This window comes from Salmo trutta, chromosome 38 (assembly GCF_901001165.1).
Source record: "Salmo trutta chromosome 38, fSalTru1.1, whole genome shotgun sequence".
NCBI classification, from domain to species: Eukaryota; Metazoa; Chordata; class Actinopteri; order Salmoniformes; family Salmonidae; genus Salmo; species Salmo trutta.
In genome coordinates, this window is record NC_042994.1 from 8,912,469 (window position 1) to 8,934,740 (window position 22,272).

The 22,272-nt window shown below is 42.9% G+C and overlaps 1 protein-coding gene across 2 annotated transcripts in view; it reads right to left on the minus strand.

Moving 5' to 3' along the window:
• The window catches only part of LOC115178557 (serine/threonine-protein kinase 10), a 39,997-nt gene that overhangs the window by 11,030 nt on the left and 6,695 nt on the right, over nucleotides 1–22,272 (minus strand). Inside the window, exons 3-13 of one of the 2 annotated variants that reach the window (XM_029739814.1) lie at nucleotides 15,036–15,084; nucleotides 14,440–14,589; nucleotides 9,783–9,855; nucleotides 9,251–9,445; nucleotides 8,837–8,918; nucleotides 7,269–7,400; nucleotides 6,104–6,994; nucleotides 5,739–5,869; nucleotides 5,225–5,348; nucleotides 4,461–4,640; nucleotides 387–479 (exon numbers count right to left, since the gene is read on the minus strand). In XM_029739814.1, the coding sequence (XP_029595674.1) occupies nucleotides 387–479; nucleotides 4,461–4,640; nucleotides 5,225–5,348; nucleotides 5,739–5,869; nucleotides 6,104–6,994; nucleotides 7,269–7,400; nucleotides 8,837–8,918; nucleotides 9,251–9,445; nucleotides 9,783–9,855; nucleotides 14,440–14,589; nucleotides 15,036–15,084 (2,100 nt within the window). The remainder of the gene's footprint in view (nucleotides 1–386; nucleotides 480–4,460; nucleotides 4,641–5,224; nucleotides 5,349–5,738; nucleotides 5,870–6,103; nucleotides 6,995–7,268; nucleotides 7,401–8,836; nucleotides 8,919–9,250; nucleotides 9,446–9,782; nucleotides 9,856–14,439; nucleotides 14,590–15,035; nucleotides 15,085–22,272) is intronic. The other variant, XM_029739815.1, reaches the window with a different exon arrangement.

A 22,272-nucleotide genomic window follows, 5' to 3' on the forward strand; every position in this document is an offset into this window, starting at 1 on the left:
CAAGTTAACCATTACACTGACACACTGTTACATCCCCGTAATATACAGGCAATGTGTTCCACAGTGATTCACAGGTGGGTGGATTGTTAGAAAACACATCAATAGTGTTGGACAATACTGTAACTTGTGCTGGAAGATACTGTAAGCCTACTTGATTAGTTTTGAATTAAAATGATCTACTGTAGAATAATACATACACAAACTCTATTTTTAACAAAAAACAAACCACACAAAAGACAAGTTTTGGAAAAATAGATCAGCCCAAAAATTCCCAAAGGGGCTAAATGACAGTGATGTTGAAAGCAGTCAACAGAAGAATTGTAGACTGACATTGAAGGGACAGTCAAGTAGGAAAGCCACACCCGACGTTTTCCACAACAAACTACCTCTTCACGTGGAGTCGTGATTATATCCTTTTTTTCCCGTTTCACGATAGCCTTTCTCTTGTGCCTGGGCGTGAGTCGCATTTCCTGTTTGAACTATGGCATGAGGCAGCCCACCAACAAACACACGACAGTGACAGCAGAAACAACACAGACACAACAGCAAGGCTTTGATATGGATTTGTGTTTCAACTCATAAGCCAAAGTCTATGAGAAGTAGCCTGATGCCAGATTTGTATGTATGCGCGGCATAAGCCAACATCTCGGACTACAGCGTAGTCAGAATCATTTGGATACAGCGCATAGGCTACAGATCTGGGTTCAGGTGACGAGAAGTGACCGTTTCAGACTGATTTAGACACAGGTTATATAAACCCTATGAGAGAGATCTACTGTAACCACAGGTGTGTCAGTAAAACGCTAGCTGCTATAAATAGGCATGGGATTGTCATGCTGATTGGGCTATCCTCTTACGATGGCACACAATGGGATTAATACTGAGGACGAACTGGGGTGCACATGGATAAACATCTAAACATTCACATGACTGTCAATGCTAAACAAGGGAAACCCTTCCAAACAAGATTGAGAATATATCATCTTTTTCAGCTGGACTGAACTACCCTGTGAAACGTAAGATATTGAAAATAAGACTAGTTCTTAGAATTTCTTGTGGCATGATGTCACCAATACATGCATATTAAAACCACTCTTAGTGATCCAGTTCAACATGAATATTAAAACCACTCTTAGTGATCCAGTTCAACAGTACATCATGCATATTAAAACCACTCTTAATGATCCAGTTCAACATGCATTTTAAAACCACTCTTAGTGATCCAGTTCAACATGTATATTAAAACCACTTTTAGTGATCCAGTTCAACAGTACATCATGCATTTTAAAACCACTCTTAGTGATCCAGTTCAACATGTATATTAAAACCACTTTTAGTGATCCAGTTCAACAGTACATCATGCATTTTAAAACCACTCTTAGTGATCCAGTTCAACAGTACATCATGCATTTTAAAACCACTCTTAGTGATCCAGTTCAACAGTGCATCATGAATATTAAAACCACTCTTAGTGATCCAGTTCAACAGTACATCATGCATATTAAAACCACTCTTAGTGATCCAGTTCAACAGTTCAACATGCATATTAAAACCACTCTTAGTGATCCAGTTCAACAGTTCAACATGTATATTAAAACCACTCTTAGTGATCCAGTTCAACATGTATATTAAAACCACTCTTAGTGATCTAGTTCAACATGTATATTAAAACCACTCTTAGTGATCCAGTTCAACAGTGCATCATAAATATAAAACCACTCTTAGTGATCCAGTTCAACAGAGCTCATCGATAGCCTGGGAAAACAACTAATCTCTGCAAGAGTAGCTTAGTATATTTCTGTCTTTCAATAAATGTTGTTGAAAAGACAACTATTGCTTGTCGTCTTTTCCTACCAGCACTGACTTTGCTGATAGCTTCTTTACTGAGGAAAAAAGTACTTGCGACAACGGTGATATGTGGTGACAACGGTGATATTCTCACCAATCTATCTTAAGGTGACTAAGTTGCTCTGGATAAGAGAGTCTGCTAAATGACTAAAATGTCAAACGTAACAGCAAGACATTGTAGTGAAAACAATCCTGCAAATCACAGACAGCCAATGAGAGTCCAATCGCTGCTTAGCCTAATCTAAGACGCATCAGCATGTTTGTCTTCCACAAATGTACTGTACACCGCAAGCACACACGCAGCCAGACCTTTACAGCATCAGCTACAACGTTCACATACCACACACACTAGTGTTGTCATGACACCAAAAATGTGACTTTGATAACGATACCAGGATTAGGATCATGGTACTTGATACCATCACGATACTCAAAATCAAAAACGACACCACGGCTTAAAAAGGCGCATCGGCCAAATGTACAGAATGGCACTTGATCCAGATAGCCATGTACGTGTTAATGAATCAATTATGCAATTTGACTTTGTTTTTACTAATCTAAATACATAACATAATGGGAGTCATTTATTTGAATGGTAAATCTCTACTGATAAACTGGGTAAATCAAGATGTAGCCTAGGTCTATTCACAATACAGATGAATGCATATTCAATAGGAGCAGGGCCGGATTAAGACATCATAGCCCCCCCTTATATATATATATATATATATTTTCTTTTTTAAATGGCTCTGCCTTTTGGGCCCCTTATGTGCTTGGGCTCCGAGGATTCAGCCTCTGTAAGCACCTGCATTAATCAGGCCCTGGCAGTGTGTGCAGGCTTGTCTTGGCTGATTTAATGTGGTAACAGATGAAAAACAATCAATTTCCCTTCCATTTGTGGCCTTGTTTTATTGTACTGAACAACAACATTTGCATAGCAGAAGCAATATCTTCTAACTCTTAATGATGTCATTCAAACACAGTGACAGAGACATGAGAGACCTGAGGCGAGGGAGACCAAGTGAATGAATAACGTTTTTGGCAGTGACTGTATGGTTATTGGTGACAATCAGCTTTGAAATCAGCATATTTTCCATTATGGTTTGCATTATTATCACAAACAAAGTACTAGGGTAGTGAATTGATGTTAGCTTAAGCTGTAAGCTAGCAAGGAAAGTTAGCCTACAAAGCTGGAAGCTAAAAAGTTATCTTATTACATTGTTCTAGCCTGTAATGAACATTGTTTTGTGGACAGTAATTAACAGTTGCACAATTTCTACGTGCTGTGTTGCATTATTCAAGTGTGTTAACTTCTGTGCAGCGCGAGTGGGGAGCTAACATGATGCAGCCCAGACTCCCAGTGGTTCTTCAGGACAGACTAGAGTCAGTATGAGAGGGGAGCTAACACGACGCAGCCCAGACTCCCAGTGGTTCCTCAGGACAGACTAGAGTCAGTATGAGAGGGGAGCTAACACGACGCAGCCCAGACTCCCAGTGGTTCCTCAGGACAGACTCCCAGTGGTTCTTCAGGACAGACTAGAGCCAGTATGAGAGGGGAGCTAACATGATGCAGCCCAGACTCCCAGTGGTTCCTCAGGACAGACTAGAGCCAGTATGAGAGGGGAGCTAGCATGATGCAGCCCAGACTCCCAGTGGTTCTTCAGGACAGACTAGAGCCAGTATGAGAGAGAGCTAACACGACACAGCCCAGACTCCCAGTGGTTCCTCAGGACAGACTCCCAGTGGTTCTTCAGGACAGACTAGAGCCAGTATGAGAGGGGAGCTAACATGATGCAGCCCAGACTCCCAGTGGTTCCTCAGGACAGACTAGAGCCAGTATGAGAGGGGAGCTAACACGACGCAGCCCAGACTCCCAGTGGTTCTTCAGGACAGACTAGAGCCAGTATGAGAGGGGAGCTAACACGACGCAGCCCAGACTCCCAGTGGTTCCTCAGGACAGACTCCCAGTGGTTCTTCAGGACAGACTAGAGCCAGTATGAGAGGGGAGCTAACATGATGCAGCCCAGACTCCCAGTGGTTCCTCAGGACAGACTATGATGCAGCCCAGACTCCCAGTGGTTCCTCAGGACAGACTCCCAGTGGTTCCTCAGGACAGACTCCCAGTGGTTCTTCAGGACAGACTAGAGCCAGTATGAGAGGGGAGCTAACATGATGCAGCCCAGACTCCCAGTGTGAGCAGTGGTTCTTCAGGACAGACTAGAGCCCAGACTCCCAGTAGCTCCCAGGGTAGCTAACACGACGCAGCCCAGACTCCCAGTGGTTCTTCAGGACAGACTAGAGCCAGTATGAGAGGGGAGCTAACATGATGCAGCCCAGACTCCCAGTGTGAGCAGTGGTTCCTCAGGACAGGCTACAGCTAGCAATGGGTAAGTGAAGCAGGCACGGTGCTCTCGCGCTATAAGTGGACATTGGCTGTGCTGATAGACTTTATCCTCTCTCAATCAGTAAACGACGTGAGACAGTTTTGACAGAAGAACCGAAAGTACCAAAAATTCTAGCACTGAACCGTTTTTCATGTTCTAGTATAGAAAAAGTCCTGAAGTTTGGGTATACCGTGCAACACTAACACACACTGGCCTCTACTTCCTTACCTCTTTCTTGCGGTTCTTGAGCATGTTCTGGAACTTGGACAGCTCCTTGTCCTGCTCGGCCTTGATGCGCTTGGCCTCGTCCCTCAGCCGGTTGGTGTGCTCCTGCTCCAGCCTCTCGATGGTCTGCTTCTGCTGTCTCTCCAGGTTCTCCACTTCCTGGTCGTAATGGCGCTTCTTACTCTGTAGAATGAGGATGTCATTTTGATTCGGTGTCAGTTCGTCCCTTTCACTAGAAATAGAACTAGTATCCAAACACTGGTCATCAATGAATGACTGGAATATTACAGAAAGCCATGGCATTTCAACAGCATCCGGTTTGCCTTGGATTTACTAGCTGGCTAGTGGATTCAGTCTCTGTCTAAACTGTGAGTGGCAGTTTGACTGACATACAGAAGGATTTACCTAGTCCAGAAATAAGTAATGATGTAACAGGAGCAAAAGGCACATGGAAGCTGTGGTGTGGTATGGACGGGGCATACCTCTGTAATACTAGGCAGGGACGAACTGGTTTTACTGGGTTAATTCAGCTTACTGTTTCACAGTCATGTGTGGTTTAGCATGCTCCTTCAGGATTGGTTGTGATCACACCAGTAGGCAATCTTCTGTCACTGTGCTAGGTTGGACACAGTATGACTGGGGCCAGGGTCACGAATAGACAATTAAAGTACTACTGCACTACATGCAATTACAGTACTACACGGTATCTTTCTATAGGTCTCAAAGCACCTCCCATTGGGGCTTTGACAAAATGGATAGTGACTCACGGTCGTCTCCTGTTCGAAGCGGCGGAATATCTGTTCTTTCTGCTGCTGCAGTTTATTGCTGAGCTGCTGCTGGGCCCTCTGTTCCTCTTTTTGGAGGAGACGGAGCTCCCTCAGCTCCTGACGCCTGGGAGAGGAGGAAAAAAAACATGACAGAGGATCATCTTTTTCTCCAAAAGGAGATTAACCAACCCAAAGCAATGGAGAAGGAAGGGTCTCTCAAGAGACCAATGAAAACGTTATATAACAAGATATCTCTATGCATACGACTCAGTAGCACTTTGATATGCAAATGAACTGAGGGCAAAAGGGGGTGCAACTCAATATTAGGAAGGTGTTTCTAATGTTTTGTACACTCAATATACTAAAATACCTACATTTGCTAGTTCATTCAGTTCAGTTAGAGGCTAAGCTTGAGCTTATACTGCAGGAGAGATGGATTATATCCTTGCATAGTATTGGCATATATTTCAATGCATAATGCTCAAAATGCTAATTCCTGCAAACAAATCTTTACCTGAGGAACCTCATCTCCTCGTTCTTGGTGTCATTGTCGGTGACAATCTTCGACGTCGTCACGCTAACCTCGACTCCATCCACCACGAACCTACGGGTCTTCTTCAGTGTCTTCTTCTGGCGCTTGGTGTCCTGAAAAACAAAATGGTGGCAATAAATATACCATCAATACACTGTAGTTGGACTACTTTATGGGATAAAGCGGTCATAATAAACACTACAATTCATAAGCATTTATAACACCGATAATAATGTATGAAGCATTTATAATGGTGTATTTATGAGGGTTACTATTGGATTACTTAGCTATTACCAATGGATTTGATCAAAGACATTCTCTAAAGAGAGTGTATTGTGATGCCGTACCTGTATGGAGAGGGTTCCTGGCTCCTTGGTTTTGGTCAGGAAGCTGGAGATGGACAGGTTCATGTCTATGCTGCCGTTATCTGCAGCAGAACTACTCCCAGAGTCCGAATCCCTCTCCTTCTCATCCTTAGACTTCACTGGAGTTCCTGTCTCCGCAGTTGGCTTATACTCCACTCTCTCTTTCTCTCCTTCCTCCTCTTTCCAGACCGCTGAAGATGCAGGTGTGAGTTTGTCGTCCACCTTAGTCTCCTCTGGGGTTGTCATGGTAACCTTTGCTTCCCGGCTAGGTTCCCCGTTGGCTGGTTCCTCCTCAACTTCCATCTTGTCTTCTGTTTGCTCTTCCTTGGCCTCTGACCCTTCTGCGGTGATCTCATTCGTCTGGACCTCAGCTGTGTCCACTTCCTTTTCATCTTGATTGGATATGGCCAGTTGTTCCATCTCCTTGTCGGCTATGGTGACTTCAGCATTGGAAACGGTTCCTTCTGGTTGTGGCTCTGCTGGTTTCTCAGCTGGTTTTGAAGAAGCTATCTCACTGGGTTCTGTTGGGGAAACATCTGTTGTTTCTGGAACCTTCTCCTCCTCTTCCTTCACCTCTACTGGTTTCTCACTGGCTTCTGTTGTCTCTCCATTTATTGGAACACCAAGGGTCTCATCCATTTTCTCCACTTCTGCCGGGACAGCAGGCGCCTCGACGAAGCTAGTGTCCACAACCAGGTTCTCCTCTGGCTTGACAACGCTTGGTTCAGGGATCTTTTCAACAATCTGTGGTGTTGTGATAACCGGTTCAGCCTTCTCCGGTAAAGACTCCAAGATGGAGGCTGAGGGCGACTGAGGGAGTTTCTCATCCTCCGAGCTGGCAACACTGGCATCGGACGGTGCACGTTTGTGACCCTGAAGAAGACGTGATGAAAATCAAAATGTAGGTTAAAAATAATCTGATAATAAACAGATGTCTAGATTAGCATTCAAATAATAGAAGATTGTAAATATATCCTTCTAACCAATACTCAATCACTTTCCTTATTTTTGTCAAGTCAGTACAGACTGTAGCCTGTTCTTTATAATGAAGGATGAAGACCACAGATGAATACACACTGTCCATCTATAGCGTTTCACACTCTCATCTGGTTCTTTTTCTAACTGAGCTGTCTGTGGTGTGACATACCCGTTGTGTCTCCCCATCCTCCTCCTCCTCTTCCTCCTTGTGATCCTCAATCTCCTCGTAAACCTCAGCCTTTGCTTCAGCGATCAGCTCCCTCAACGGTCTGCTGTCTGTCACAGTACTCAAAAATGGATGCTGCAACGATTAAAAAAAAGATGCATAATATTGAGAACCCTTTTAGATATAAAGACTATTATGTCCCCTTGAAGTGTACTACTTACACTGCACCTGAAAAGAGAACATAAATATTTGTGCGATTTCAATATTGCAGTCATAGAGGTGCAATTGAGACGTCACACAAATCAAGATTTAAAGAAAAATACACTGAGTGTACAAAACCTGACAGACTGACCAGGTGAATCCAGCTGGAAGCTATGATCCCTTATTGATGTCACCTGTTAAATCCACTTCAATTAGTGTCAATGAAGGAGAGGAGACAGGTTAAAGAATGATATTGAAGTCTTGAGACAATTGAGACATGGATTGTGTATGTCTGCCATTCAGAGGGTGAATGGGTAAGACAAAAGATTTAAGTGCCTTTGAACAGGGTATGGTAGTAGGTGCCAGGCACACCAGTTTGAGTGTGTCAAGAACTGCAACGCTGCTGGGTTTTTCACACTCAACAGTGAATAAAGAATGGTCCACCACTCAAAGGCCATCCAGACAACTTGACATAACTATGGGAAGCATCGGAGTCAACGTAATGCATCCCTTTTCCAAACACCAAAACCAAAGTCTTACCTTGTTCTTCTTTCGCCAGGACACCTGCTGAACAGCCTAAGAATATGCAGCTTCTTCGCTATCAACACGTTCGTCGGTGGTAGACGACTGTTCTGTATTTTCACGCCCATTTGGCCTTTTGGTAAAAGATACCAACAATACTCCTGTTGTACTGTCCCACACTGAGCTCCAGTGTGTTTATGTCCTCCGTATGCCATATCTTCTTACTGTCTGTCTGGAAGTCATTCTGTCTAGCTTGGCGGTCGCTCTTTAAACCCTTTTGGAAAGAAAAGCCTGTTGTGCTAACGGAGACGCAGTGGGGATAAGTAAGTGTTGTTAGCGCGCTAACTAGCACACCAGGTACCTGGCTGTCACAGATGTACCTTAGATGCACTGACTGAGCAGCTATCGGATCATGATCAGGGCCAATATCGCCATGTATTTAATTTGACAGGTGGCCGTGGGATGGATTGGGGCGGAGTGCTGTGCTAGGGGGGCGGGGGGAACAGGACGATGTGGGGTGAGGAGGAGAGGAGGTGGGCTGAGGAGAAGAGGAGGTGGGCTGAGGAGAAGAGGAGGTGGGGTGAGGAGAAGAGGAGGTGGGCTGAGGAGGAGAGGAGGTGGGGTGAGGAGGAGAGGAGGTGGGCTGAGGAGGAGAGGAGGTGGGGTGAGGAGGAGAGGAGGTGGGCTGAGGAGGAGAGGAGGTGGGGTGAGGAGGAGAGGAGGTGGGCTGAGGAGGAGAGGAGGTGGGGTGAGGAGGAGAGGAGGTGGGCTGAGGAGGAGAGGAGGTGGAGTGAGGGAACAAAGGGGAAAGTGAGGGCAAAAGGGGGCAACAGGTGTGTCACCATTACCTGTAGAAGTTGTGCCACATTCCATCTGTTGTCCACATTCTTATCGAGACACTTTCTTAGGAAATCACTGAACTCTGGAGACCTGAAGAGAGTGAATGGAGATCACTTGTAATAACTACAACATTGAAAATGGGCTACAATTAAACAGTGTCACGTATTCCTCTCAAAGGCATTGAGGTAAATTAGAGTAGGTAGAACCATCTGAAACAGATATGGCAGGTGCAGAGAGGAGTGAATTAGTGATACAATCTCTCTAGGCAAGAAAGTGCAAGAAAAGGAACATTGTGCAGAATGACAGCGTATCAAAGGGACATTTCTTCCTTCCCATTTAATTGAGGGCTCCTGAAGCCAAATCTAGACAGAAATAACTTGTCTGCCAGGCTGCCACATCACTGACTGACATGCCAGTCTTACCAGCGTGACGGCTGCATCAGGGTAGGAGGATCGGCCTTGGCTATTTTCAGCAGGACTCTCATAGGGTTCATCTCGTGGTTGGGAGGCTCAATCTGGGCCATCTCGATCAGAGTCACCCCCAGGGACCAGATGTCAGCCTTGTAGTCGTACGGTCGGTCCTTAAACGTCTCACACATCACCACCTCCGGGGCCATCCTGCGAAGAACGGATAAAAAATAGAACCAATCAGAGGATATGAAATGTTTCAGTGAAATATGAATTACCAATGAAAAAGGGACTAAATATATTAGGTGAAATGTAAATGACAATGAAACGAATTGTGTGGAAATGTGGAATTGTATCATTTTTGTACAGTAATATTGGGATTTTGTAGGCTATACATTAAGGTTTCTATAGATTAAAATGCAAGTAAATATTTTTTGGGGGAATACATTAAAAAGTAAATCATGATGACTGGCCAATTTAGAAGAATGGGGAGAAATAGTACTTTGATGAATTACAACATTATGACAGGTTTTCATGTTTGACTCACCAGTATGGCGTCCCGATGAAAGAGTCTCTCCTCTGTAGTGTTTTGGTATTTTTGGCCGACACACCAAAGTCAGCTGAAACACCGATGGGAAACAGTGCTGCTGTTAGCAACTAGGGTACAACATGTTGTTGTTGTTCATAAGAATTAACCTAAGCCAGGGGTATTCACCCTGGGGTCCACGACCCCCTAGAGTTACTGCAGGGGGTCCGCAAAAATATACACGGTATATATTGAAGTGATTAAGATTTTGTTTTACTTAAATGTTTTTATTAATATCGCTAGCATCAGAATATTTTTTAAATGACAGACTACTGTTCAAATGTCCTTGTTTTTGAAAGAAAAGCAAATTTTTTGTCCATTAAAATAACATCAAATTGATCAGAAATACAGTGTAGACATTGTTCATGCTGTAAATGACTATTTTAGTTGAAAACGGCAGATTTTTTATGGAATATCTACATATGCGTACAGAGGCCCATTATCAGCAACCATCACTCCTGTGTTCCAATGGCACGTTGTGTTAGCTAATCCAAGTTTATCATTCTAAAAGGCTAATTTATCATTAGAAAACCCTTTTGCAATTATGTTAGCACAGCTGAAAACTGTTGTTCTGATTAAAGAAGCAATAAAACTGGCTTTCTTTAGACTAGTTGAGTATCTGGAGCATCAGCATTTGTGGGTTCAATTACATGCTCAAAATGGCCAGAAAGAAAGAACTTTCTTCTGAAACTCGTCAGTCTATTCTTGTTCTGAGAAATGAAGGCTATTCCATGCGAGAAATTTCCAAGAAACTGAAGATCTCGTACGCTGTGTACTACTCCCTTCACAGAACTGCGCAAACTGGCTCTAACCAGACTAGAAAGAGGAGTGGGAGGCCCCGGTGCACATCTGAGCAAGAGGACAAGTACATTAGAATGTCTAGTTTGAAAAACAGACGCCTCACAAATCCTCAACTGGCAGCTTCATTAAAAAGTACCCGCTAAACACCAGTCTCAATGTCAACAGTGAAGAGGCGACTCCGGGATGCTGGCCTTCTAGGCAGAGTTCCTCTGTCCAGTGTCTGTGTTCTTTTGCCCATCTTAATCTTTTTATTGGCCAGTCTGAGATATGGCTTTTTCTTTGCAACTCTGCCTAGAAGGCCAGCATCCATCCTTCACTGTTAATGTTGAGACTGGTGTTTTGTGGGTACCATTTAAATGAAGCTTCCAGCCTGTAATCGAACCCACAAATGCTGATGCTCCAGATTCTCAACTAGTCTAAAGAAGGCCAGTTTTATTGCTTCTTTAATCAGACAACAGTTTTCAGCTGTGCTAACATAATTGCAAAAGGGTTTTCTAATGATCAATTAGCCTTTTAAAATGATTAACACAACGTGCCATTGGAACACGAGTGATGTTTGCTGATAATGGGCCTCTGTACGCCTATGTAGATATTCCATTAAAAATCAGCCATTTCCAGCTACAATAGTCATTTACAACATTAACAATGTCTACACTGTATTTCTGACAAATTTGATGTTATTTTAATGGACAAAAAAACTTGCTTTTATTTCAAGAACATTTCTAAGTGACCCCAAACTTTTGTACAGTAGTGTACCCTCACATGGCTAACCTTTGTTTAACCAGATAAACAGATGCTCTTAGCGAAAATGTGTTTGGTGTTACCGTTCTAATAGGCTATGTTCAGAACCACAATGGAAATAAGTCCCAGACTTTATCGTGTGTTATCCTCCATGATTTCACTCATGTGCATGTATGTATTTTTCAAGCGTGCTTGTTTTTTTAATATGGTCGAATTAATAAAAAAAAAAATTGGGCTCTGAGTGACACAGCAGTCTAAGGCACTGCATCTCAGTGCAAGAGGCGTCACTACACACCCTGGTTCGAATCCAGGCTATATCACATCCGGGCCATGATTGGGAGTCCCATAGGGCGGCGTACAATTGGCCCAGCTTCGTCCGCGTTTGGCCGGGGTAGGCCGTCATTGTAAATAAGAATTTGTTCTTAACTGACTTGCCTAGTTAAATAAAGGTTCAATTAAAAAAATAATAAACCAAACAATTATGTGAGAGTTCCTCTTCCAATTATAACACAGCTGGAAGAAGGAGGCAGATGTCTCACCGGATGTATAAATCTGAAGCATCCGCTTAAAACTACCAAATATAATGATGAGAGGAAGTCCAGTGGCAGGAAGTGGGAGAAGCTGAAGCTAGATGAAACTTGCTGACATTCGACTCATTTACTCATTGATTAAACATTACAGTTGTCTTCCAAAAACGACAATAACTGTTACGAACAGAGTGCACTAAGTTTTGTAGACTTGACCCTTTAGAACATTTTTTTTAAAATGGCATTGTTTAGGAGTGCAAGGGCGAATTGAGTTATTGCACATCCTCAGTTCACAGACTAGGCGTTCCCCAACAGCAATATGCAAACGCATGCTAGAACGAGCCAATAGGATTGCGCTAGCTGGTGCTTGGCTCTGCCCAAACCTTGCTTGTTCTGCCCACTAAGCTTACTTTTCTCCCATTGGGAACAACACTGTTGGTGTATCTTGGGTTAGTTTACCAGTCTCTTTGATTATGATGTGGGGAGGTCAAAATAATGAAAAAACTATCTACCAAATCTATTCATTTAAACATGTTATTTACTTCTCCTTGCCAGTATCATTCACCTGATGATAAGACAAGACGTGACATAGTTTTTTTGCCAACGTATGATTGTGGTCCCAGGGTCGCTGGCTTTCCTGGGAGCGGGTCCCTGGCCAAGAAAATGTTGAAGACCCCTGGCCTAAGCCAATCTATACAAGTTAGACAATTGTTTCTGAAATACATATAGGCCTTCAGCCAAATCCAGGCTTATTCAAAAGCATAACAGTATTCATGTTAGCGACATGAAAAACATGCAACAACAAAACATATTTTTACGTAACGTGTGCATCTGGACAATGACATCATGTGTTGTTTATAACAAAGTGTGTGTGTGTGTGTATATGTGTTTTTGTGATTAATCTCACACACAAAGTCTCTCACTGCCTGTCGCTGACATGCAAACAGGCACTTTCACAGCCACCTTTGTTATGTCACTGTACTGATACAAACCCTTCTCTGTACTGCATTATCACATCAAGCCTGTTACATGCACAAAGTTATGACTCATCCTAATACACAACCTACTGCATGATGAGTCTGGAGCTTACTGTGTGGAGCACCCCTCACTGTGTACCAGTATGACAGAACAATGATGACATGCAGGCTTTCCTAACCCGCAATCGATTTGTAGGCAGTTATAGCATTGACATAATTGAGTGACAACTGATTCGTAGATGACGGCTACAATATTACGTGATGGATTTTTTATTTATTTTACCTTTATTTAACTAGGCAAGTCAGTTAAGAACAGATTCTTATTTTCAATGACGGCCTAGGAACAGTGGGTTAACTGCCTTGTTCAGGGGCAGAACGACAGATTTGTACCTTGTCAGCTCTGTAAATTGTGTTATAAATGTTATGATTAACCTAACAAATAAATACCACCTTATTCCTCTTTTTTTTCTTCCACATCTGCGCTAAACATGTTTGGTGTTTCAGAGCGGTGATATTATGCATTTATTTTGACTAAATGCACCAACAGATGCACCTCTCTAACATCCAAGAACGCACTTCTATGGTGTATCCAAAAACTCCCCCTGACCCTATTAAAAGTTGCAATATGTAACTTTTTGGTGAACCAACCAAATTCACATAGAAATGTGAGTTATAAATCTGTCGTTCTCATTGAAAGCAAGTCTAAGAAGCGGTAGATCTGTTCTGTGTGTGCTATTTCTATGATTCCCGTTCTTATGTTTCATTTTTGTGTCTTTTACTTTTGCTTTTGCTTTTGTACACCAGCTTCAAATGCTGAAAATATGGTTGGAGTCATTGCAGCTAAAAGTGGCACAACCAGTTATTGAGTGTAAGGGGGCAATAACTTTTTCACACATGTGAATTGTTTGTTGCATAACTTTGTTAATTAAAGAAATAAAATAACTATACATTTTATTGGTTATTTGTAAACTCAGGTTCCCTTTATCTAATATTAGGTTTTGGTTGAAGATCATAACATTCAGCATAAAAAATATGCAAAAATAGAGAAAATCAGAAAGGGGGCAAATACTTTTTCAAGGCACTGTACAATATTTTGGATTATTGAAAATATATTTCACAGCGGTTTAGATGGTACAATGATTCTCTACACTTTACTTGCTTGTTTTGTCACAAACTGAAATTAGGCGAACTATTAGAATTTTAGCAACCAGGAAATGACGGCGCGACCTTTTTTCTAAGTGTGTATGGTAATGCATTCTACCTTAGTGGTGTGCATTGACTGTAAAAGTGTCTTCTACAAAAGGACTAAACGTACATGTTAAGCACGGATAGTTGGTTAGGCCAGTGGTTTTCAAACCTCTCCTCGGGGACCCCTGGACGTTTCACAATTTTGTTGTAGCCCTGAACTAAATCACCTGAAACACCTATCCAAGGGTTTGATTGTTGACAAGTTGAATCAGGTGTGCTAGCTGTGGAATAGTTCTAATATATGGAACGGCTGCGGGTCCCCGGGGACAGGTTTGTGAAACACTGGGTTAGGTAACTCCCAGCCCCTCTTCCCCAGTCTCTTACCCAGTTTGACGTCGCCGTTCAGGGATAGCAGGATGTTCCCAGCCTTCAGGTCTCTGTGGATCACCTTGTTGTCGTGGAGGTAGAGGAGGGCCTGGAGGGTCTGCTTACACACCACCCGGATCTGGGGCTCCGTCAGGGGCCTCTCTAGCTCTGAGGAACCGGGGCCACATAAACACATACTTAGCATTCCTCCTCACACACTGGGTTTCGCACACACACACACACACACACACACACACACACACACACACACACACACACACACACACACACACACACACACACACACACACACACACACACACACACACACACACACACACACACACACACACACAAATAGGACTGAGCTGGCTTACGGCTGTATCAATGAAGAATGTTAATACTGATACCTTATCAATGTATTATGAGGGTGGTCTACGTCGTGTTGGTGCTCATCACTGGTAGTTCAATATCAGTTAACTGTTACTATACCGTTATATCCATCACATTTCAGTCACATAATAATGTTAAATACATTACCATTGTTACCAATGATTTATCACTCATCTGCTTATCATATTCTTTAGAAGTAGGATGTAGGAAGGCTGACTCACCCAGCATGACGGCATCCACCGCTCCACCTGCACAGAACTCTATCAGGATCTACAAAATAAGACAAGAAGGTTACAGTAGATCCAGTACAGTGGATTAAAGGAAACTAACAGCATTCATCTAATGAGGTAAAAATACCATAACAGCTTAAATACCATAGTAACAGGTAAACACACCATACATTTACAACAAACAATAGTACTTTCAGTGTTTACAGCTATACAAAGTAAGCCCCTTTTCCATCGTACTATAGGCCAACAAGACACTGTGTCATGTGGTCTTTGTCAATGGAGTCCTGTCTGGACCCAGTAGCCTTACAATTCAATGCAAAGGGTCTTAAAGGGTCTCAAGTTCAATGATATCAAGACGCAACACACTTAACTCTACCTATCCATCACTTAGGCCTAAGTTGTTACACTATGGACCAGTACCCTCCCTCCCCCCCCCCGCCCCCAGGTCTCCTGCTTCATACCCACACGACACTTTAAAAAGCCTCCTTCTTTTAAAGACCAAACTCCCCGGTCTGTCGCCGTATTCTCAGAGTGTCTCAGAGTAGGAGTTCTAATCTAGGATCAGTTCTCTCTTTTAGATCAATGAATGAATTTGATTATATGGACATTAGAGAGGACCTGATCCTAGATCAGAACTCCTGAGACGTTTTGTGTATACAGGCCCTGCTGTGTAAAACAATTTGAAAGTGAGTTGAACAGTGAACCTCCTACTGCCCAGGTTCAGTGAATGAAACCTGCTGAGCCTTAAATGGTTTCAAGGAGCTCTCAATATGGCTGCCTTGCGCCGCTGAGGTAAGAGGATTGGCCAGAGGGGCCATTCTGTTGCTTTGCTCTGAAGGCTTTCTCAGAGTATACACATGCAGCCTAGCCTAGTGTAGCTAGCCGGAACTTAGCCCTTTCCCCAAATAGGATTAGGAGTTTCCATGCACGCCTCAGGTGGGAGGGGGCTAGCTTTAGCTGCAGCAGCGATGAACCTAGGTATTTGGAGGAGAGAGAGACACCTAGCCATTCAGTGTAGGGAGGTAGTATTGTTAGACTAGCATAGTCCTGATACGTCAATAGACTTTGGACTGTATCAGGGATATAACCTAGACTAGCATGCTGCTAACACTACGGATACAACAGAGAAACAATTAGGCTAACAAAAACAAAATAACAACCTAAAGTGATCCACGGCCCTACTGTGCTCAATACAGTAAAAATGTAGTTAGTTAGGGCTGAGTAGAATAGAGAAATGCTACTGACAGTGAAAAATTGGAAGACATTTGGTGAGAGGTGCCAAGAAGAGGAAGCCAAAACACACTTCCTCAATGTAACACAGTCAATGAGAAATTTTAGGTACTCTCTATTCTCCTCTTGGCTAGAATTTAGAGGGAATTTGACCTGTTCACCCATTGAGGTTTAGAGTCAAACATAATTATTGCAACAATGACCCGTGTGACCTTTTGAAGATGAGGGGGTAGATCATCTTTAATATTGCAGATACATTGATGGAAGCCACAATCTAATTGTCTGCATCATTTCCAATCCCCCATATTTTGTGTGTGTGTGTACACACACACACACACACACACACACACACACACACACACACACTTGAAGTCAGAAGTTTACATACACCTTAACCAAATACATTTAATCTCAGTTTTCACAATTCCTGACATTTAATCCTAGTAAAAATTCCCTGTCTTAGGTCAGTTAGGATCACCACTTTATTTGAAGAATGTGAAATGTCAGAATAATAGTAGAGAGAATGATTTATTTCAGCTTTTATTTCTTTCATCACATTCCCAGTGGGTCAGAAGTTTACATACACTAAATTAGTATTTGGTAGCATTGCCTTTAAATTGTTTAACTTGGGTCAAACTTTTTTGGGTAGCCTTCCACAAGCTTCCCACAATAAGTTGGGTGAATTTTGGCCCATTCCTCCTGACAGAGCTGGTGTAACTGAGTCAGGTTTGTAGGCCTCCTTGCTCGCACACGCTTTTTCAGTTCTGCCCATACATTTTCTATGGGATTGAGGTCAGGGCTTTGTGATGGCCACTCCAATACCTTGACTTTGTTGTCCTTAAGCCATTTTGCCACAACTTTGGAAGTATGCTTGGGGTCATTGTCCATTTGGAAGACCCTTTTGCGACCAAGCTTTAACTTACTGATGTCTTGAGATGTTGCTTCAATATATCCACATAATTTTCCTTCCACATAAAGTCATCTATTTTGTGAAGTGCACCAGTCCCTCCTGCAGCAAAGCACCCCCAGAGCATGATGCTGCCACCCCCGTGCTTCACAGTTGGGATGGTGTTCTTTGGCTTACAAGCCTCCCCCTTTTTCCTACAAACATTACGATGGTCATTATGGCCAAACAGTTCTATTTCATCAGACCAGAGGACATTTCTCCAAAAACTACGATCTTTGTCCCCATGTGAAGTAGCAAACCATAGTCTGGCTTTTTAATGGCGGTTTTGGAGCAGTGGCTTCTTACTTGCTGAGCGGCCTTTCAGGTTATGTCGATATAGGACTAGTTTTACTGTGGATATAGATACTTTTGTACCCGTTTCCTCCAGCATCTTCACAAGATCCTTTGCTGTTGTTCTGGGATTGATTTGAACTTTTCGCACCAAAGTACGTTCATTTCTTGGAGACAGAACGTGTCTCCTTCCTGAGCGGTATGACGGCTGCGTGGTCCCATGGTGTTTATACTTGCGTACTATTGTTTGTACAGATGAACGTGGTACCTTCAGCTGTTTGGAAATTGCTCCCAAGGATGAAACAGACTTGTGGAGGTCTACAATTATTTTTTCTGAGGTCTTGGCTGATTTCTTTAGATTTTCCCATGATGTCAAGCAAAGAGTCACTGAGTTTGAAGGTAGGCCTTGAAATACATCCACAGGCACACCTCCAATTGACTCAAATGATATCAATTAGCCTATCAGAAGAATCTAAAGCCATGACATCATTTTCTGGAATTTTCCAAGCTGTTTGAAAGGCACAGTCAACTTAGTGTATGTAAACTTCTGACCCACTGGAATAGTGATACAGTTAACTATAAGTGATGCACAAAGTAGATGGCCTAACCGACATGCCAAAACTATAGTTTGTTAACAAGAAATTTGTGGAGTGGTTGAAAAGTTTTAATGACTCCAACCTAAGTGTATGTAAACTTCCGACTTCAACTGTATGTATGTATGTATGTATGTATGTATGTATGTATGTATGTATGTATGTATGTATGTATGTATGTATGTATGTATAACAACAACAAAAATCCTTTATTATGTTCCCCTACCCCTTCCATCCCTCCCCCAATTGGAGTAAATTAATGGACAACAACTCTTGGGCTTCTACTTCCAGCTTATACATACATTTTATGGACACAGTATATTTTACAATAGTTATCTTTTTGTTTGTTTTTAATCCCATCCTTCAGCTCCACTCAACCCCTCCCATCTATCTCTGAACACCATCCAGTTGATTTCTATTTGCCATATATTTTTCAACTGGGCTGTGATGTTTTACAAAAAAAGAACCAATTCTTAGTTTAGCCTTATTACAACCATATCAAACATAAAATTCAACAAAAACCTTTCATTCTACCCAACAAAACTCTTGTAAAATAAGACAGTATGCTCTGCCTAGCCTAAGCCTTGAAACAGTCTTGTCATTCATACAGGCCCTTGTACTGTTGTTTCACTGGTAGGCGAGCTGTTGTTTTAGTCCAGCTGCATGTACAATAGGCCAAACAGTGGATCTTTACAGTGGCAGGCGGGTAGAGAGGAACTACAGGGCTGGCACCATTACTTCCTCTCCCAGCACACACACACAGCCCTCTGAGGAGCCATTCATGTGGTGTAGAGAGAGACAGAGGACACAACTCTGAGATAGCAGCTGTGTGGCTAAGATCTTAACCAAAGGTTAAAGGTCAGGTAAATTGTGGTTTGTGAGACAAAGATATGCAACGTATGAAAAAAATAGGCATATGATCTGACCCATGATTAGGCCTAACAGTCTAAGGTCAAGTACATTGTGGTTCGGATAGGAAATTAGAATGGCTGAGGCTGCGGATCCGTAGGAAACAGCCCTGTTCCTTTTCCCCAGAGCTGAAGATCTGAATCACGTACTGCACATGTTTCTTTACTTTTACGCAAATAATGTTGTGGTCACCCTCCATTCGCATTTCTCACTGTCAATCGTTAATGATAATTCTTCATGTTTTACCAGTGAAAAGTCCATGAAGCATCTGCATACCAACCATTTGATCTCAATCAGTTTCATGGGTGATATGCATTTACAGTGCCTTCGGAAAGTATTCAGGCCCCTTGACTTTTTCCACATTTTGTTACATTACAGCCTCATTCTAAAATGGATTAAATATATATTTCTCAGAAATCTACACACAATACCCCATAACGATAAAGCGAAAAACAGGTTTGTAGAATTTTTTGCAAATTAAAAATTGGTTTTAAAAAATTGGTTTTACATAACTATTCAGACCCTTTGCTATGAGACTCGAAATTGAGCTCAGGTTCATCCTGTTTCCATTGATCATCCTTGAGATGTTTCTACAACTTGATTGGAGTCCTCCTGTGGTAAATTCAATTGATTGGACATGATTTGGATAGGCACACACCTGTCTATATAAGGTCCCACAGTTGACAGTGTATGTCAGAGCAAAAATCAAGCCATGAGGTCAAAAGAATTGTCCGTAGAGCTCCGAGAGAGGATTGTGTAGAGGCACAGATCTGGGGAAGGGTACCAAAACATTTCTGCAGCATTGAAGGTCCCCAAGAACACAGTGGCCTCCATCATCTTAAATGGAAGAAGTTTGGAACCACCATGACTCTTTCTAGAGCTGGCCGCCCTGCCAAATTGAGCAATCTGGGGAAAAGGGACGATGGTCACCCCGATGATCACTCTGACAGAGCTCTAGAGTTCCTCTGTGGAGATGGGAGAACCATCCAGAAGAACAGCCATCTCTGCAGCACTCCACCAACAAGACCTCTGGTCTGATGAAACCAAGATTGAACTATTTGGCTTGAATGTCAAGCGTCACGTCTGGAGGAAACCTGGCACCATCCCTACGGTGAAGCATGGTGGTGGTGGCAGCATCATGCTGTGGGTATGTTTTTCAGTGGCAGGGACTGGGAGACAAGTCAGGATCGAGGCAAAGATGAACGGCACAAAGTACAGGAGAGATCCTTGATGAAAACCGTCTCCAGAGCGCTCAGGACCTCAGACTGGGACGAAGGTTCACCTTCCAACAGGACAACGACCCTAAGCACACAGTCAAGACAACGCAGGAGTGGCTTCGGGACAAGTCTCTGAATGTCCTTGAGCGGCCCAGCCAAAGCCCGAACTTGAACCTGATCGAACATCTCTGGAGACACCTGAAAATAGCTGTGCAGCAATGCTCCCCATCCAACCTGACAGCACTTGAGAGGATCTGCAGAGAAGAATGGAAGAAACTCCCCAAATACAGGTGTGCCAAGCTTGTAGCGTCATACCCAAGAAGGCTCAAGGCTGTAATCGCTGCCAAAGATGCTTCAACAAAGTACTGAGTAAAGGGTCTGAATGTGATATTTCTGTTTTTTTATTTTAAAAAACTGTTTTTGATTTGTCATTATGGGGTATTGCGTGTAGATTGATGAAGGGGAAAAAATGATTTAATCAATTTTAGAATAAGGCTGTAGCCAACAAAATGTGGAAAAAGTCAACAGGTCTGAATACTTCCTGAAGGCACCGTAGATTTTTTAAATTCACCTTTATTTAACCAGGTAGACAATTTGAGAACAAGTTCTCATTTACAATTGCGACCTGGCCAAGATAAAGCAAAGCAGTTTGACAACATTCAACAACACAGAGTTACACATGGAGTAAAACAAACATACAGTCAATAATACAGTAGAAAGATAAGTCTATATACAATGTGAGCAAATGAGGTGAGATAAGGGAGGTAAAGGCAAAAAGGCTATGGTGGCAAAGTAAATACAATATAGCAAGTAAAACACTGGAATGGTAGATTTGTAGTAGAAGAAAGTGCAAAGTAGAAATAGAAATAACGGGGTGCAAAGGAGCAAAACAAACAAATAAATAAATAAATACAGTAGGGGAAGAGGTAGTTGTTTGGGCTAAATTATAGATGGGCTATGTATAGGTGCAGTGATCTGTGAGCTGCTATGACAGCTGGTGCTTAAAGCTAGTGAGGGAGATAAGTGTTTCCAGTTTCAGAGATTTTTGTAGTTAGTTCCAGTCATTGGCAGCAGAAAACTGGAAGGAGAGACGGCCAAAAGAGGAATTAGCTTTGGTGGTGACCAGAGAGATATACCTGCTGGAGCGCGTGCCACAGGTGGGTGCTGCTATGGTGACCAGTGAGCGGAGATAAGGGGGGACTTTACCTAGCAGGGTCTTGTAGATGACCTGGAACCAGTGGGTTTGGCGACGAGTATGAAGCGTGGGCCAGCCAACGAGAGCGTACAGGTCACAATGGTGGGTAGTATATGGGGCTTTGGTGACAAAATGGATGGCACTGTGATAGACTGCATCCAGTTTGTTGAGTAGGGTATTGGAGGCTATTTTGTAAATGACATCGCCGAAGTCGAGGATCGGTAGGATGGTCAGTTTTACGAGGGTATGTTTGGCAGCATGAGTGAAGGATGCTTTGTTGCAAAATAGGAAGCCAATTCTAGATTTAACTTTGGATTGGAGATGTTTGATGTGAGTCTGGAAGGAGAGTTTACAGTCTAACCAGACACCTAGGTATTTGTAGTTGTCCACATATTCTAAGTCAGGACCGTCCAGAGTAGTGATGCTGGACAGGCGGGCAGGTGCAGGCAGCGATCGGTTGAAGAGCATGCATTTAGTTTTACTTGTATTTAAGAGCAGTTGGAGGCCACAGAAGGAGAGTTGTATGGCATTGAAGCTCGTCTGGAAGGTTGTTAACACAGTGTCCAAAGAAGGGTCAGAAGTACACAGAATGGTGTCGCCTGCGTAGAGGTGGATCAGAGACTCACCAGCAGCAAGAGCGACATCATTGATGTATACAGAGAAAAGAGTTGGCCCAAGAATTGAACCCTGTGGCACCCCCATAGAGACTGCCAGAGGTCCGGACAACAGGCCCTCCAATTTGACACACTGAACTCTGTCTGAGAAATAGTTGGTGAACCAGGCGAGGCAATCATTTGAGAAACCAAGGCTATTGAGTCTGCCGATGGGGATGTGGTGATAGACAGAG